Source organism: Octopus sinensis, linkage group LG6 (assembly GCF_006345805.1).
Source record: "Octopus sinensis linkage group LG6, ASM634580v1, whole genome shotgun sequence".
Classification (NCBI taxonomy): Eukaryota; Metazoa; Mollusca; class Cephalopoda; order Octopoda; family Octopodidae; genus Octopus; species Octopus sinensis.
The window spans coordinates 94,171,487-94,191,931 of NC_043002.1; the positions used below are offsets into that span (position 1 = coordinate 94,171,487).

Below are 20,445 nucleotides of genomic sequence, written 5' to 3' on the forward strand. Positions count from 1 at the left end.
TTAATGTTCAGTTTGTACTGTTCATTTCATATATTTTTACTGTTCAGTTTGTACTGTTCATTTCATATATTTTTTACTGTTCAGTTTGTACTGTTCATTTCATATATTTTTTACTGTTCAGTTTGTACTGTTCATTTCATATATTTTTTACTGTTCAGTTTGTACTGTTCATTTCATATATTTTTACTGTTCAGTTTGTACTGTTCATTTCATATAATTTTTACTGTTCAGTTTGTACTGTTCATTTCATATATTTTTACTGTTCAGTTTGTACTGTTCATTTCATATATTTTTTACTGTTCAGTTTGTACTGTTCATTTCATATATTTTTTACGGTTCAGTTTGTACTGTTCATTTCATATATATTTTACTGTTCAGTTTGTACTGTTCATTTCATATATTTTTTACTGTTCAGTTTGTACTGTTCATTTCATATATTTTTACTGTTCAGTTTGTACTGTTCATTTCATATATTTTTTACTGTTCAGTTTGTACTGTTCATTTCATATATTTTTACTGTTCAGTTTGTACTGTTCATTTCATATATTTTTACTGTTCAGTTTGTACTGTTCATTTCATATATTTTTACTGTTCAGTTTGTACTGTTCATTTCATATATTTTTTACTGTTCAGCTTGTATCTCTTTTTTTTTCTATATCAAAAGACTTACCATCTCCTCAAAAGTTATCACAGGTGGTAATTCGTCGAATCGGACCCATATTGCTGTATTCTCTATCCTACTTCCGAATGTCTCTTTCAGTCTGGCTGCTTTTTCATCCTCTAATAAAATTGCTTTCTTGTTTCGATTCTCCTCTTTATCTGCAAGTTTCACTCTGATAACTCCCTTCATTCTTGCTATCCGTTTTTCAATTTCTACGCTTTTCTCGCATCTCACATATATTCTGTCGTATTTTCCTTTACGTGGCCTTCTTTCAACATTCTCTGTCATTATTGCGGATTCTGTTATCGGTACTTCCAATGACTTCCGTTCTTCGTCAAACCTTACTTGTTGACAGCTTCGGCCTTCTTTCAACATTCTCTGACATTATTGCTGTTGTTTCTAGCAGATCTACCAGTTCTTCTAGCCCTTCCTCCTCCTTACTTGTTGACGGCTCCGGCCCTTGTATTTGTTCTATCGTTGCTTCAACTTTTCTTTTTCCCTTTGTTTCTGATTTCCTTTTCTTTTTTGGTGAAGACTCACTATTTTTTCTCTTGTCGTCCTCGAACAACTCTACTTCTTTCTCCGCTATTTCATTTACATACTCCAACCTCTCTTCCTCCACCACCTATTGTCCATGTTTCTGGGGACACCTTGCCTTTACGTGCCCCCTTACTTTACATTGAAAGCATATTGGTGGTCTCCCCTCTACCATGACTCTCAGTCTGGTCTCGTCGGGTAATATCTCCTCTGTCATCTTGTGGATCGAAAACTGCTTCATGCATACCATACAGGCACGCACATACCCATACATATATAGAAAGAGGAGAGAGAGAGAGAGAGAGAGAGAGGAGAGAGAGAGAGAGAAAAGGAAAGAGAGGAATCTGCGAGTTTGGAGGAGTTCATTCTTATGTCGTGGTGAAAAAAAAATGGAGTTCGATGTTTCAAGTTTATAGTTGCCTTGTTATCTCTAAACGTTTACATCACTGGCATGCTTTCATTATTTAACAAAGAGCAACGTCTGTAGGGACATTCTAAGAAACTCCTTAGATTTTTATGTATATAATCCATGACATCATTCTAATATATCACGTTAGCCAAACTTTTAAATTGTTGAATTATGGTGCATGCCATTTCAATATAGCCTATGCCAAATGCTTTATATATTTCTTTACTACCCACAAGGGGTTAAACACAGAGGGGACAAACAAGGACACACACACGGATTAAGTCGATTACATCAACCCCAGTGCGTTACTGGTATTTAATTTATCGACCCCGAAAGGATGAAAGGCAAAGTCGACCTCGGCGGAATTTGAACTCAGAACGTAACGGCAGATGAAATACGGCTACGCATATCGCCCGGCGTGCTAACGTTTCTGCCAGCTCGCCGCATGCCAAATGCTTTATAATCGCCGAAAGGTTGGGTGTGGTTGTATAGCTTGAAATTTCGTTACGCAGCTACTAGTTTCAGGTTCAATCTCACAGTGCGGTGCCTTGGAAAAGTGTTTTTCGATCATAGTTTCATGTCGATAAAAGCCTGGTAATTAAAATTGGTTAAACAGAAGCAGAATGAAGGCAGGTGAAAAGATAGTTTCTCTTTTTTGTTTAACAAACTCAACCCATCGCTTGGTTTGTCACGAAGAGAATCTTTGAAGTATTCTTCCTCATGCGCTTTGAAAATTGTCTTGTACCACGTCGTATGATTATGCATGCGTTATGCATTGTGTGTTTCAATATATGAATGTATCTGTGTGTGTGTGTGTGTGTGTGCGTGTGTGTGTGTGTATTTGTGCGTGTCTTGCAAAGTTGATGTAATTCTGAGTGAATTATAAAACATTTGTAGCTTCTACGGGAGTAGTAAAAATATTCTTACCTCTTACATTTCCATGTTTTATTTGATTCTATCTATCTATCTATCTATCTATCTATCTATCTATCTATCTATCTATCTATATCTATCTATCTATCTATCGATCGATCGATCTGTCCGTCCGTCCGTCTATCCATCGGTCAGTCGGTGTGTGTGTATCTATTTAGCTATGTAACTATGTATGTATGTATGTATGTATGTATGTATGTATGTATGTATGTATGTATGTATGTATGTATGTATGTATCTATCTATCTATCTATCTATCTATCTATCTATCTATCTATCTATCTATCTATCTATCTATCTATCTATCTAAATGCTTTAAATAGACAACTTGGAAAATTCCCGTGAGTAAACGTCTTGAACAGTGTTCCACGAATAAACAATCAAAATACCAAAATTTTCCTCTATATCAATGCATCGGAAACACTTCAGCCTAATACAGTTGAAATAAGGAAAATATGTCTACTAAGAAATATCAATCATAACTAAATATTCTATATTAGATTGAAAATCTCAATTTATTCGCTAAAATCGACTAGAAACAATCAAAAGTTGAAATAACTGGCTTCCTCTAGGATTAAAAACTATAACATCAAACAACTTACACCACAAGTTGCTGACGTTGCCTTAGGCTTAACTACTTAGAATCTTTTTTTACTAGTGAAAACCGGACGCTCAGAAAAAAATGAAACAAACATTCAGCTGACTGAGACAAGAATCGTCGGTTGACTTCCTGATCACGTCATTTATTTATTGACTGTTTTGATTACTTGTTTTTTGACAAGTAGAAATCCCGTACTCTGATTGGTTGATTTCCTGCATAGGTCATTCGTTTGCCAAAGGTTTTGGGAACTTGTTCTTTGTCTGACGGTCGTCCAACTTTTCGGTAGGCTGATTCCCTGAAGAAGATACTTGGGATCTTTTCGGTTTGAACGGCAGTTTTTTCTAGCGGTGTCATATGAAATTGTCACCCATAATTATGACCCTAGTATCGATCTATTGCATTTCAATCTGTTTTAGGGTTAGGGTTAGTTAGGGTTAGTTAGGGTTAGGGTTAGGGTTATGGTTATGGTTATGGTTAGGGGTGGGAGGAAGGGTATCTTTTTTTCTTCACAATGTAAATAAAGCCAATCTATTTCTTAAACGAGGGACATATTCATACGGCACAGAATGATTTTTTTACCTCAAATACGTCATTGATTGGTTGAAATTGCAGAAATTGAAGAAAAGAAAAACAACAAATATCTTACAAACTATAGAATTTTCTCAATAAAGCCAAGAAAAAAAGATGTTTTATAAACACATTCTACCAGTATACGAAGTTTAACATTTTTTAGTTACCTAGAAATTATGTTAAAAACTGCCGTACAAACCGAAAAGATCCGAATATTTATATATCGGGAGCTTTTATGCAGCTTCTATGAGCAGGGGTGAAATTTAGAGAATTTACTGATAACAGCGAAAGCCTCCTAGGAGTTTATTCATATATTCGTATACAGTAATCCCTCGACTATCGCGGGTGTAGGGACAATACTGTATTGTATATTAAAAAAAAATATTTTTATAGTTTGTATATATTCATTTTATTATAACTGCAAAACAGCACCACGGAGGAATCGACGTAAGCTTAAATAATAAACCGCAATAGGTGAACCGCGATATGGCGAAGGATTTTAATCCTGAAACTGCTAGTCAAATAACCAGAATTAAAAACTCTAAGTGAATCATTTTGTGTAGTGTAATTTTATCTCTTGATGTTAATAGTGAGTTCGAGTGTTCCACTAAGTATATTTAGAACAGAAAACAAAAGATGAGAGGATAGTTTTTAAGATGTTTAATTGCAATATCTTACACAAGTTTCATTAGCATAAGGTGATTACTGGTTACTTAAAGCAAAATTACATATTACGCAACCCACATTGGCTGTTAAATCGGGAGAGACGTTCAGTTTGTAAACGTAATAGTGCTGGAGAGAAGATGTGACAGGAGTAGTAACCTTCGGTGAGATGGCTCACAACTTTTCACAGGAAAGACCATGGTAAAGCAGATATGACAAAGTGTGTTATATTCATGTCTTTGAAATAGATGTGGTAGTTTTCTTAGCGACTGTTAAATTGTTTCTTCCTCACGGTTGTTTTCCTATGAGGCACGTTAAAGCGAGACTACCATAAAATTTGGCTATGTCGGTTACAAGTTGTCAGTTCAACAATGTGTAATAAAGATATCTATCCCAACAGATGTAAACTTACACATATAACATACATATACACACATCTAGACAAAAGCTTCCACACAGAGCGACTGTCTTCCTTTCTCTCCCTTTCTCTTTCCCCCTTCTCTCTCTCTCGCACACACACACAAACAAACACATGTCCATGAGAATAGTTAGGATGAAATAATGAAACCGTCGCTAAGAAAGCGACCACATCTATTTCTAAAGATGTGTCGATAAACACTCTTACCCATTTCTGCTTCACCATGTCCTATCCCGCGTAAATCGAGTCTTTTTTTATTTCTGATAGCAAAATAACAAACTTTCACTATCTTTTCACTACAGTCGCGGGCCATCTCTGACATGAAGCTCCAATTGTAATGATTTTTATTCTTGTTACTTAACATTCTGTTAACCATAAACGAACATACTTATGATAGAAAGTATTCCATCCATGCTGATATCGTCTATAATGGAACCAATATTGCCAGTAAATCCGTGCTGTTTATATATCGATTTCAAATTTTGGTACAAGATCAGAAGTTTTAGGGAAGAAGGCAAGTCGATGACGTCGACCAAGTGCTTAGCTGGTACTTACTTTATCGATCCTGAAAGATGAAAAGCAAAGTCGACCTCATCGGAATTTGAACTCAGAACGTAACGTCGGACGAATGCCGCTAGGCATTTTGCCCGACATTGCTAACGATTCTGCTAGCACGCCACCTTCCGTAGTGTATATATATTAAATGCAAGAACGTAACAGACAAGTGTGAACAACGATTGTATTGTTTAAGCATTTATTAAAATTATAGTTAAGAAAATCAAGACAAACGATGCGCAGTGCTGTGATGAACCACCTCGTAGTTTTAATCCTTCTCCATTGCAGCCATCCGCGTCACAGGTTCGAATGCAAGATGTTTTTTTACGACTAGCAGTCACATTTTTCACAATGCATTTTTCTTCCACGTACATCGAAATACAATCTCTTGCAAAACGAAGCTGCATACCTTGAAAAGAAATAAAGCAACACTTAATTAAATGAATAATACTTCAAACATGTTTAACTCTAGCATGAATCTTTTGTTGCCGAGATTGTCAACTATAAAACAACAAATGAAAATCTTCCAGCGAGGCTCATCTCATCACTTAATTTTTTTTTTGCAAACGATATTATTTAATGTTTCCTTTTTATTTAAAAGCAATTACTAGATTTATAGCCACAAAATCAAAACGAAAGTTGCGTGGTGCTGTCATTCGAAGGAGAGTGATTTGGTTGTTAATTCTATCGGAGTGAGAGACCATAGAGGCGTCCTGTCATTGGCTCAACTTTAAAAATGGTGTGGGACTTAAATCACATGACTGATTATAAATTGCTAAAAAGCGAATCGAAATTGGTTGAAGAAATCATGTCACAGGGAATTTGTTTCAAATGTATTAATTAAAGAATCTTAAGTTATACTTGCCAAGGCACGCGAATTATATTTTTAGGGGAGAAAAAGAATGGAGTGTCGTACCATTCATGTTTTTTTACTTGGGTAAGTAAGGTAAGTGAAGTGAAATAACTTCAACGAGAAATTGAACCTGCCTCGCTGTTTCATTAGACCAAGAACTTATTATTTATTCTACAGTGGTGGGCACAACAGACCGAAAAAACAATATGTCATCGGTTCGTATTGTGCTCGGCGTTGTGCTCTGTCCATCAATGGTCAAGATTGATGGATCTAAATGCAGTGTAGCATTTTGCCTAACACAATCACAATTCAAATAGTCTACTTCATTTAACGATATCATGGTTAATATATTATTAAATTGTATTATTTTGGTTCTTATCTTTAAAGAATAATTTAAAAATAGATTAGCACTATAAACAAATTTGTGTTGCCGGAAGCAAAATAAAATAGAATGGTCTCCATTATCAGAAGGTTATATAAGGCAGTGAATTGGCAGAAACGTTAGCACGCCGGACAAAATGTTCAGCGGCGTTTCACCCATCGCCGAGCCGACTTTGCCTTCTAACCTTTCAGAGTCGACGAAGTAAGTACCATTTGAGTATTGGGGTCGATGTAATCGTTAGCCCCATTCCCCCAAATTTCAGGCTTTGTGCCTATAGCAGAAGGGATTATCAAAAGGTTATAAGCATCAAGCTAGCAGAATCATTAGTACACCGAACAAAATGCTTAACGGCATTTTTTCCGGCTTTTTACGTGCTGAATTAAAATTCCGCCGAGGTCGACTTTTCCTTTCATCCTTTCGGGGTCGATAAAATACGTATCGGTTGTGCACTGGGATCGATGTAATCGGCTTACTCCTCGCTTATAACTGCTAGCCTTGTACCGAAATTTGAAACAATTAGAAAATTATACTCGAAATATATAAAAATGTTAGTTAACTAAAAAAAATAAAAATTATGGTAGTTTACAGAATTTATCTTTAGAAATTCAATAATTTAATATATTCTACCGGCCAACTGAGAGTGAACGAAAACAGTTATGCTGTTCAACAACCTGCTAGTTGAGGAACCATATCTCTATCTATACCCCATGACTAAGCTATATCTCCCATACTACCCATTTCTCTCTACAATGTACTTCTCTCTACAACAGGGGTGGGAAAACCCCTGCTTGCAGGCGCAATTGTGCCCGTGAGCCCATTTTATTGTGCCCGCGGGCTGGTATACTTGTATGTACAAAATATAGTAAATTTTTCAATTATAAAATTTATACAATATTCGTGTGTCTATTTGCGACAATAGGTCGTGCTTCCACTACGACTTAAAACGGTTATACTCGAACTGAAAATCGTCCGGTAATTGCCATCTGAACGGAAATTTTGTTTTCACTATAAAACAAATATTGCGAGGTTTGTACCACTCCCTTGAGACCCAATTACACTCTAGCTGAAAAATATGGAATACCTCATAATATAAACGTCCTAAATTCAGTAGTGGCGTTAATGAGAATGTTACGCGTTAATTTAATGTCTTAAACTTAGCTTTATTAATGTGTCACGAATTATACATAGATATATACAAGATTCACACAGATATAAGAGTTAGAACTTGTGATCCGCTCGCGGACCTTTTTCTTTGGAAATTTTTGCCCGCCGCACTAAAAGGTATCCTCACCCCTGCTCTACAACATAGCTCTTACTACAATTTATATAGAAGCCATACCTCGCTAGTAAAAGGTATATTTCCGTTTACAACATACCCTTATCTACAATGTTCTGGTATAGATGAATACTTCCTCTCTACAATCAGCCTGTATAGAAGCTGTCGATCGACATACTAGATAATACTCCAAACTCTCTCGACTCAAATCCAACCACTTGAGCAAAGCGCACATTGCATAATTTAATTCTGGATTCCATTCCCATAACATAAAAAGATGGGATGGTCGCGGATGGAATGCCTTTAAATCATAATTTTTGCTTCATCAGAACAACAACAGCAACAACAACAACAACAACAATAATAATAATAATAATAATAATAATAATAATAACAATAGCAACAATGACAACAACGTGCTGGTATAATATATACACCTCTTCCCAATAAAAGATCTGTTAGTGTTTTCTGTGAGGTGTGCGCTTGTGTATGCCCACACTTGTATTACAGCGAGCTGAAAAAGAAAAAAAGTTATGCGCACACAAGGTTTTCAAGATGAAATCAGATTGTTTTGTAACTGAAGATGATTACTCAAATAATTTGCAAAGAAAGGTAAAATTTGTACAAAGAAGGGATCTTTTCGGTTTGAACGGCAGTTTTTAACATAATTTCTAGGTAACTAAAAAATTTTAAACTTCGTATACTGGTAGAATGTGTTTATAAAACATCTTTTTCTCTTGGCTTTATTCAGAAAATTATATAGTTTCTAAGATATTTGTTGTTTTTTTCTTCAATTTCTGCACTTTCAACCAATCACTGATGTCTATTGAGGTAAAAAAACAACATTCTGTGCCGTATGAATATGTCCCTCGTTTAAGAAACAGATTGGGTTTATTTACATTTGTGAAGAAAAAAAATACCCTTCCCCCCACCCCTAACCCAAACCCTAACCCTAACTAGCCCTAACTAACCCTAACCCTAAAACAGATTGAAATGCAATAGATCGATGCTAGGGTCATAATTATGGGTGACAATTTCATATGACACCGCTAGAAAAACTGCCGTTCAAACCGAAAAGATCCCAAAGAAGTTTTCTATACACACACACACAGCAAAAAGTTAGAGAAAACATTCCTGAAATTGTAGAGATTAATAGCTCAGCAACGCCATCTGCACAACAATTAAATTGGTGTTAACATATTTAATGTGACAAGTTTCAATAAACTCATTGGAACTAATTATGTATTAAGGTAAAGATAACACTAGCCCAGTAATTAATATTATTTTAATCACTTCAGCAAGTATGGCAGGCAACATCGGACATGTTTCGATATTAGTAGACATCTTCAGTGAACTATAGTTTTTGCTGTACCTGTCAAATTATGTTAATGCTATATTAACACTATTATCAGTAAATATATAACATGTTTTGAGAGGCTCCACTCTGTTTAAAGTATTCAGGTCAGGTCTCCAGTCTGCAAATAATTTTCTCTCTTTTTCTCTGCAATCTTAGAAATCCCGAAAAAGGTCATGGATGGTGCAACCATTCCTTTTCTGTCAATATCAGTAAAGAAACTCTAACGAAATACATGAAAAAGAAAATAATGAATATTTAATTGTAGAATATTCCAAACAGTCTAACAAATAGTTCGAATATAAAGATAATAACAGCGATACCCATAGAGATTCATGCACTTAAATCGCTCATAGTGGTTGTATTAAAACTAACCCTGTCTCGATTTTGACGCAAACAAAATAAACGAAATATTTAGAATGAACATAATACCAAGAATAAAAAGAAAGGGAGAGAATTTTCTGAAATTAGACGTTATTTGCTGCAGAATATCTATATATATAAAACTGTAGTTGTGTGAGTGTCTGTCCCCTTCGATTTAGATTCCTAACTACTCCCACATTTTGCGGTGTAGTTTAACCAAATTAGGGTATCTTATAGTCGTGATTCATATCGAGTCCGTCTGGGTATTAGCGCGCGTCTACGACGAGTCTACGATTTAAAAAATAATTTAACATCATTTTTTATTCCATTTTAATGCATATTTTTTCGTGTGTCGATGGCGGCGGAGTTGGCGTCCATGGTCACATCTGCACCTGTGTTGCTTCTCCCCCTTCTTCCCTCCTTCGTGAAGCTGTGGGGAAGGGAGTGTAAGGAAATCAACGTCGTAATGCGTTGTCAAGGAGACCAGCGTTCTTTTAGAACAACAACTTCATGGCTTGAAGTCGCCAAAACAGAAATCGCTAAAAAAGCTGAAACAGATCCACAAAAACGGCAAAAACCGCCACACAGGGCAGGTTTCCTCTGCAAACAATTTGCACAACCGAATGTTTTAGTTGTTGCACAAATCTTTATATATAAAAGTCAAGTTGTGTGTCTGTCTCCTACGATTTAGATTCCTAACTACTCCCACATTTTGCGGTGCAGTTTAACCAAAACCGGGTTTCTTATAGTCGTGATTCATATCGAGCCCTTATGAGTATTAGCGCGCATCTACGATGAGTCTACGATTTAAAAAAAAAATTACCATAATTTTTTATTCCATTTTAATGCATTTTTTCGCTATTATATAAGGGAAGTAACTCTCTAAAAATGTCTACGATGAGTCAACGATTAAAAAAAAATTACCACAATTTTTTATTCCATTTTAATGCATTTTTTCGCTATTATATAAGGGAAGTAACTCTCTAAAAATGTCTACGATGAGTCAACGATTAAAAAAAAATTACCATCATTTTTTATTCCATTTTTAATGCATTTTTTGCTATCTTTTTGCTATAACTCACTAAAAATGCTTATATAGTTATTTCCCTTACAAACCCGAGCAACGCCGGGCGATACTGCTAGTAATCCATAAGAGATGGAATAATATATATATCTGATTAGAATTACCCTTAAGACAGCAACTACGATAAATACTCCCAACCAAGGAAAGAAAATCTTCTCAACCAACGAAAGAAAAGTTATGGCACTATTTGCTGTTGTTTTAAAATCGAAAACCCAGTCAAAACTCAGGCTGAGCTTAAACTTGTGTTCCAGTACATGGAGTAAAAAAATACAAGGCTGACCATAAGGGGCTTTGGAAACGATGTGGATGCTTGGCTGGACATTACTTTTGTATCATAGTATGATGGGTGGTTAAAGCAGAGCTAATGAAATATGATATGTAATCAAAGCCATACCAGAACTGTGTCCAGTAAAAGGGCGCTGAAACGAGAGGCATGAGATTGATGGTACAGGGCAAAAAGTCTAGTTGCTACGTATGTCGTTGTAAGAGCTTTTTACTTTGCAGAACTTGAAAGTGTCTTTTACTTGAAGAATTTTAACGAAAGTTACCCAAGAAAATGAGTAAAGAAAGTCATCCAAGAACAACAAGAGCAACAAACTCCAGTTTCCAGGTCATCATCAATCAAAATACTGGGAATGAGGGGAAATTGCATTGTGCCAGTTCTAGAAACAAGAATGATAGTGGTTTCAAATTTTGGCCCTATGCCAGCAAATTCAGAGAAGGTAAGTCGATTAAATCGACCCCAGTGCACAATTGGTACTTAGTTTTACCGACCCGAAATGATAAAAGGCAGAGTCGACCCCAGGAGAATTTGAACTCAGGACGTAAGGACGGACAATATTACGCTAAACATCTTGACCAGCGTGTTTATAATTCTGCCAGCTCGCCACCATTAACACCACTATAATGTTGGGTGACTAGAAATTTGTAGCAGTTGCAAAGGAAATGCTCAAACACTGGAGGAAACACAAAAGCGGGAAACAAATTCCCTCTTGAATTATAAGTCAACTTAAAAAGATTAAATGAAGAGAAGGAGAAATCTCTTCCAAACAACAACGGTGCTGCTCGCCAGAAAATTAAAGAAGAAAATAAAGAGAAGGACAAAGAACTGACTTTAACTGTCCTTTGAAAAATTAAGACCGATGACTAAAAGATAAATCACATACACAACAACAATCAGTTCACACACCCTATTACGAACAAAAAGATATTAACTACCCAATCATAAGCACAAGCATTAAAGAACTAATGGATCACATACACCTACATACAAGTATCACACACAATAACTAACTACATGACGTTAACTAATGGCATTCCATTACACATCAAAGTCATCTCGATATCACAACATACAACGTTTTTATGAGAGACAAAATAAAAATGCTACTGAAAGCACCCACATCCAGCCAGAAGGACGAAATACGTCCTTTAATAGGAATAAGGCAATTGGTCCTTTTTAATCTTTTTTCTTCTGTTCATCATGAATAGGTAGTATGAATGCACAGAATAGGTAGCATGAATGCACATAGCTTGGAGTCACCTTGGAAGCAAGGCCGCCTGCTCGACTACCTCAAGTCACTCGATATATATATGTGGTGACCTGCGAGACCAAAGATTCCGATCCACAAGACTTCATGCCCATTTCTGGTGTATACGCAGTTTACTTATGGCCAAGTCGACCAGCAACCATTCAGTATCATGTGTTCGGTCAGTCAAAGCTGTTCCATCTCTTCTGTATGTATTGACTCTTGAGGTATGATAGCAGAAGTTAGAGACGTTGAGAAGTATCTCGCATGAACCTAGGATATGGAAGAACCGTGTCGGCATACGCGGAAGATGTCACCGTAAAGTGTTGGACACTAGGCATATCAAAGTAATCAGCGCTGCTGTAAAGGACTATGTGGCTGTGACAGGAGCAAAAACCAATCAAGAAAAGGGGGTGTGCAGTCCATGCCGTCCAACAGCGTTGTGGTTTGTTGGACGGAGGGACCGTTTGGATATGGTTTGGTCAAGGACTTTATGTGGAGAAAAATTGGGATGAAATGACTATCAGAGAAGCCTATCTCACCCAGAAAAAAAGCTGTCGCCGAGAGATCGGGCAGAGGTGGCAAACGCTTACATCGCCTCCGTCATATATTATCGTCTGGCCGTCGTGCCTTGCCTCAGTTCATAAGTCAGCAATGCTCAGGCATTGAACGATTGCATGTAACGCCCATTCTTCCGATTTATTTGATAAGGACACATTCCATTGATCAGGCGCTGTATTTGCCGTTAACACTCATTGAGTGGGTGACTAGACATGTCGTAACTGATGATGTACAAACACGCACCAAGGTTGCGATATCTTCATCGTTTCCTTGGCGGTGGTCATATGTGGCCACCGTTTGTTAGACTTGATTTTCTACCTCTCTTCTCTTTGATAGAGCTGTAGTCCTGGATCAAATGTTGACTGGGACAGGACGCTTGGCACCTAGAGTGCCGTTAGGTGTTCATAGCCCTCGACCAGTCGGGCAATGCGCTCGCTGAAAGTTTTGTTTTAGATTTCTATAGGGGGTTAGTGGCAAGCAAGAGCAACAACGTTCTCGAGAAGTATCTGGTTGTCGACTAGTGTCAACTGGCTAGTGTATTTCAGAAGAACTTTCGGGACGGAGTCCTTAAATAATTTCTAGTAATCCCTATCCTGACAGTACTTTCGATTGTTGGGGTGAACTGCCAATTCGAGATAAACTCTATAGGCATGGAAGTACTGTCAAACGGACCTACCTGAGATGCGCGCAGAGCGACTAAGCTCTTTTACATGCAATCGAGTTATCTTCATCTCGTCAGTGATATACAGGGATGAACAGGCATTGAACAGGATCTAAGATAATGGATGTGTCTTATGAAGTTATTTTAAACCCCAGTAGTCGCGCATAGGACGACATATCTTTATCTGTCTGATGGTCTTAACAAAAGGGCTTGTGTGGTGGAGTAGACTGAAAAGGCTGAAGGTAAATACCTTATCATCTTTTTCAAGTTTCATAGGAAGCCATTTAGCCAAGCACTTGCCATCTTTATCGAGAATCATAGGAAACAGAATTTGAGGGTGAAGAGAGAAGTGCTGCCTTCAAGTAATTTTGCTGAACTGTGGATGAGAGTGGCAAGGATGGTCCGACTGAAGGAGTTTGCACTTAGTGTGGACCTGTAGATTAGGAGAGAGGGTAGGCAGAGGGTACTTGCCCTACCGGTTAGGAACACCGTAGTTTTGTGGGGTTTCCACGAGCAGCTCCGGAAGACTTCCCTCTTCTGGCGAAAATATTTCTTTTATTTTTTGGTTTCTGTTATTTTACTGTTTACATCCATTTATATAACTCTAATATGCATTGTATCCTACTGTACTGCCCTCGATCGTTTTGTAAACTCTTAGTGGTTAATGAGAAAAACGTTGTTGTTGTCGTCGTCGTCGTCGTCGTCATCATCATCATCATCATCATCATTATCATCATCATCAACATCATCATCATCATTATTAAGGCAGCGAGCTGGCAGAAGCATTATCATGCCAGGCAGAGTGCTTAGCGGCATTTCGTCCGCCTTTACGTTCTTACTTCAAATACTGCCGAGGTAGACTTTGCCTTTCATACTTTCCGGGTCGATAAAATAAGTTCCAGCTTACCCCCTCCCTCGAAATTACTGACACAAGGCCAGCAATTTCCTGGGAGCGGGGTAAGTCGATTACATCGACCTCAGTACTCAGCTGGAACTTACTTTATCCACCCGGAAAGGATGAAAGGCAAAGTCGACCTCGGCAGCATTTGAACTAAATAAGAACGTAAAGACGAAATACCTATTTCTTTACTACCCACAAAGGGCTAAACACAGAGAGGACAAACAAGGACAGACAAACGGATCAAGTGGATTACATCGACCCCAGTGCGCAACTGGTACTTAATTCATCGACCTCGAAAGGATGAAAGGCAAAGTCGACCTCGGCGGAATTTGAACTCAGAACGTAACGGCAGACGAAATACCGCTAAGCTTTCTGCCCGGCATGCTAACGATTCTACCAGATCGCCGCCTTAATTGACTAAAGTAATACTGAAGAAGATTTTGTAAATAAGTGAAGTTTCTTACTCCTTAAATAATTTCTTAAGTTGAAGACGCAAGTAAAAGATGAAGTAAAAGTTTTGATTTGAGTTTCCTTATCTAATCGCTACTAATACGAAATTGTAGCATATAAATGACAATATAGAAATACAAACTTGGTTCGGTAGTTATAGCTTAAGATTTAAGCGTCAAATTTGATATTAAAACACAGTTTTTCAGGATCTTTTTGGTTTGAACGGCAGTTTTTTCTAGCGGTGTCATATGAAATTGTCACCCATAATTATGACCCTAGTATCGATCTATTGCATTTCAATCTGTTTTAGTTAGGGTTAGTTAGGGTTAGGGGTTGGGGGAAGGGTATCTTTTTTTCTTCACAAATGTAAATAAACCCAATCTGTTTCTTAAACGAGGGACATATTCATACGGCACAGAATGTTTTTTTTTTTTACCTCAAAAGACGTCAGTGATTGGTTGAAATTGCAGAAATTGAAGGAAAAAAACCAACAAATATCTTACAAACTATAGAATTTTCTGAATAAAGCCAAGAGAAAAAGACGTTTTATAAACACATTCTACCAGTATACGAACTTTAAAATTTTTTAGTTACCTAGAAATTATATTAAAAACTGCCGTTCAAACCGAAAAGATCCGTTTTTCATTCCGCAGTTGCAGAAAACCAGCCGAATGAAAATGCGAGGTTAATTTACCAATAATTATCCGAAGAAGTTTGAAAAGTATAGCAGGTTAAAAGGCTAATATAGAACAAAATCAAATTCTCATGTCGCAGCATATTTATTATAATAACTATCTCATAGCAAAAGTCATAACAGTAAGTTTTATTAGTTTTTAAAACCTTCGTGAGTGTAAATTAGCAAATTCCCTTGCTTTGTCCACCAGAAAAAGACATCTTTACTCTCTGTAACATATTAATGTCCAGCAGCTTTGAACATGCCATTCACTTTTATAGCTAATAGCATGGTCATGTTCTCTTCGACTTACTCAGTTTCATTGCCCTTTTCAATGGGAAACATTCCGTTTAATTATGCCGCAGCTTCTGATCAATACAGCTGTGTCATCTCTTGATTAGAAACATTGATTCCGAGTAACTGTTGAATTGCATCGGTAGATTTACGATATGCATTAATTTTGTCTAATCTGACAACAGATTTATCACAGAGTATCTCTGTAATATGTACACTGCATGCGTTAAGTAACAAGGTTATATCAAGAGACAAGAACAGATTTGGGCTACTCTCCGAAAACAATCCCGTAATCTAACTAAAAGAATACATGTACCCTACAAATTCGCTCGTGATTATTGTGGTTTATCTCCGGTTCGGCTTGTGATTGATTAGACCTATGATAATCGGCATTCTTCCTTTTTAAGACAGTAAAGTGTGGTTTGAAATAAATTTAGCTGTTATTTTTATTAACTTGTATGTCGCTCTAGATGCGAACATGTCCTACACTACTACATGTGGAGGCATATGGCCTCGTGGCTAGAGCAGCGGACACGCGGTCGAGGGATCGCGGGTTCGAATCTCAGACCGGGCGATGTGTGTGTTTATGAGCGAAACACCTAAGCTCCACGCGGGTCCAGCAGAAGGTAATGGCAAACTTCTGCTGACTCTTTCGCCACAACTTTCTCTGACTCTTTCCCCCTTGCATCTTGCAGCTCACCTGCGACGGACCGGCTTTCTGTCCAGGTGGGGAACCTATACGCCAATGAAACCGGGAAACCGGTTCTTATGAGCCAGGCATGGCTCGAGAAGGAACAAACAAAAAAAAAAACACTACTACATCGTTTTCTAGTTGCTGAGATTTGCGCAACTGATTGAGCTATGCTATATACTGTTCAACTTGATTATCACTTTGCTCATTCATGTATCAAATGTATACCATACTGCCATAGTAATACTGAGAAAACATATTAACACACCTCATTTCTGGGTTTTCCTCAATCTTCGTAAAGAATATATAAATGTTAGTACGAAACAATAACATCGGACAAGATTCGGTACGGAGATTCTTGATTTTATTTAAACAATTGGGAGTGACGCATAATGAAAGCGTTATAAACTCTTGACTTTATTTTCATAATCTTAATTAATTCAACAAATATTATTCAACGCAATTAAACCCAACGCACATCCTGTTTAACTATTCTCGTCTTCTCTTTCCTCGTTACTCAAATAAAATTCATAGCCACTACACTTCTACGATATTTTCACACGCACACGCACGCACGCACGTACACACACACATTCTTTTATTCATTTACTCGTTTCAGTTATTTGGCAGTGGCCATGCTGGAGCACTGCGTTTAGTTGAACAAATCACCCCCAGGACTTATTCATTGTAAGTCTAGTCTCTTAGGCTGAACCGCTACGTTATGGGGACATAAACACACCAACAACGGTGTCAAGCGATGGTGGGGGGACAAACACAGACACACAAATACATACATACACACACACACACATACACACACACACACACACACACACACACACACACACACACACACACACCACACACACACACACACACATATATATATATATATATATATATTTCTGTATGAGTTAGAGGTTAAAAACCGTCTAAGAGATATTAAATATCCAATATACTACTGGATATGTAGCTAATTATTCATAACCAAGTGCTTACTATTGCATGGCAATATCGCAATTCAGTATTAGGTATGGGTGGGGGTAAATTAGAAATTTTCCCATGATTTATAAGGCAAATAAGAAATGGAGAGGATATACAATCGACAAACATCAGCCAGTAAACATTCAATTATATCTATTTATTAAATGATTATAAACATATGTATGAGTGATACAAAATAATGAATTAATTAAAACAATAACTGCAAAAACAGATATACACACATACACGCGCGCACACGCACACACACACACACACACATAAACAAATGAATAATAATAGATGAGTGTACAGGTACTAATTCCTTACGGCCGTTTCTACCGTGAGGCAACAAAAACTTCCAACTTCCAAGTTATCTTCATTCCGTTTTTAAATATTAGATGACCAATTAGGTTGTAGGATTAACTCTGACCTCACCCCACTACATATAGGGGTGTGGGATTAGGTTTCAGTCAATAAGTAACTAATATTAGCATAGCATTTAGGCTTCACCCAATTTTCTTTCATCAATATACTCATGTATTAAATCTCTCCTAATGGGTTTAATCCAAGTTATTTCTGCCAACTCCTTTTATAATTATCGGTAACTGTCACATTTGGATCCCACTAACCAATAGTTTAATTTCGTTTCCTATTATAATTTTCCTTATATCTGCAAGTTTTTCTATTTTTTTAATTTAGCATTCCCTGGAGGCGTGTGGCTTAGTGGTTAGGGTGTCAGCATCATGATTGTGGTTTCGATTCCTGGACCGGGCGACGCGTTGTGTTCTTGAGCAAAACACTTCATTTCACGTTGCTCCAGTCCACTCAGCTGGCAAAAATGAGTAACGCTGCGATGGACTGGCGTCTCGTCCAACTGGGGAACATATACGCCATTGAAATCGGGAAACCGAGCCCATGAGCCTGGCTAGGCTTTAAAAGGGCGCATTTATTTATTTTATTTAAGTACACACGTACTTACACATACATGGACGCACACACGGACATCCACACACATACATGGATGCACACACGCACATCCACACATACACACACACACTTGCACACGCACACACAGGGACCTACTCTCACACACACACAAACACTCTTCACAAACAATAACAATACTATTGCCAACTCCGACCACCACCATCACCACCACCACCACCACCACCGCCGCTGCCACTGCCACCACCACTACAACTAGAAACAACAACAAGCGATTGTTATTTTCTTTAGATCACTGGAAGAAAGGATAGAATAGTCGATGCCGGTGGTATCTAATCTGGAAACTAGGCTGTTCCATAATAATTATTTCTTATAAAGGAAGACACCAGTATCTACTTTGAACAACAAAATCAACAACAAAAGCAACATTGGGATTATGTGATATTATGTATTTGCCAAAGTTATTAGTGAAGTATGTGAAAGTAAGCTGTAATCTTTGTCTGAGAATATATTTTAAAATGCTAAGCACAGGTAAATTCAAATCAAAATCTTGTTTACGCTTCTGTAAGATGCTCTAGTTTCTTTCAGAAACTTAAAAGACATAAATAAACGATCCCTGATGAATTTCTTAATGAAAGACGAAACTAGTCAGTGTGAAGTATCATACTAAGCTTGCTAAATTGGCAATAATTTTTTTTATTTTCATCTCAGGGCGAAATTTCGTAGTGAGATATGTTTAACATAGTTTTCATTGTTGTGGCCTGGAGGAGAGGGCAGTACTAATATGCTTTGCAGGCACTATCACAGCGTATCGACGTGATTAATGTTGTGAGTTGACTGTTGCAGAGAGAAAATATGTTCAGGAAAGAATTTCGGAAAACCTACTTTCCATGAAGGAAGAATTGAACGAAGTAGATCTAGGAATGGATAGATAGGTGCACGAGTAAGTGTCTTTGTGGGTACATTACGTACAAAGAGAAAGGGAGAAACGAATCGAAGTGCCTGAGTGCAGATGGTATACATAATTATTCATAAGTAAGGCGGCGAGCTGGCAGAAACGTTAGCATGCCGGGCGAAATGCGTAGCCGTATTTCGTCTGCCGTTACGTTCTGAGTTCAAATTCTGCCGAGGTCAACTTTGCCTTTCATCCTTTCGGGGTCGATTAAATAAGTGCCAGTTACGCACTGGGGTCGATATAATCGACTTAATCCGTTTGTCTGTCTTTGTTTGTCCTCTCTGTGTTTAGCCCCTTGTGGGCAGTAAAGAAATAGGTATACATAATTATTCATAAGTCACGCTGTATTTGTACTGATAGTTATTCAGCTATTTATAGATTGTTTAAATGTTCGTATGAGTAAGCCTTTCTACTATTGGCACCGGGCATGAAATTTGGGGGAGGGGGGTTTCTCGATTACATCGAACTTCAGTGCTCAACGGGTACTTATTTTATTAACTCCGAAAGGAAGAAAGGCAGAGTCGACCTTAGCGCACTTGCATTTGCATTGTTCGTATTTAAAGGGACGAGGATTACCAGGTTGAGTCGAAATTTCTTTCGTATTTCAAATTTTAATTAATAGTTCTAGCAAATTACACACGAAATGCATTTATTAACCAAAATATATCCCATTATATTCTATTGTCTATTGCTATCGTTGTAACAGTAACTCGGTTCTACCCTTCTACTATTTGGATTGTTTAGGTTTAGAGGCAAACATCTTGCAACCGTTTTCAACCTTATCCTCATTCTTGAGCCTACTGTTACTTCACCCTGCCTACTGTTCAGACCTTGCTGCTGCAAGGACTGAACAGTAGGCAGGGTGGGGTAACATTTCCAGTCCCTCAAGTACCTCAAGTTCTTCAAGTTTGCGCTTGGTCACATTGACAGTATGGGCTGACGCAACATTCGATTGAATAATTCCGAGAAGCGTGCTTTCAAAACATCATACACTCCCGATAGTTGTTGAACGTAAAGGTTAGCGTTCATAGAATGACTATCTGGGACTAGCTCAAAGTGCTATACCCCATAAAAATTCAACAAAACACACAACATGGCTTCCTGCTTAAACCGACTTTGTTTCGCAACTGATTCTGAAGCAT

At 37.5% G+C, this 20,445-nt stretch overlaps 1 protein-coding gene across 1 annotated transcript in view; it reads right to left on the bottom strand.

Annotated features, from left to right (window-relative positions):
* Positions 1–5,521: 5,521 nt before the first annotated feature.
* LOC115212746 overlaps positions 5,522–20,445 on the bottom strand; it is a 266,915-nt gene continuing 251,991 nt past the window's right edge. The window contains exon 3 of the mRNA XM_029781404.2: positions 5,522–5,756. Within this exon, the coding sequence (XP_029637264.1) occupies positions 5,539–5,756 (218 nt within the window). The 3' untranslated portion in view covers positions 5,522–5,538. The remainder of the gene's footprint in view (positions 5,757–20,445) is intronic.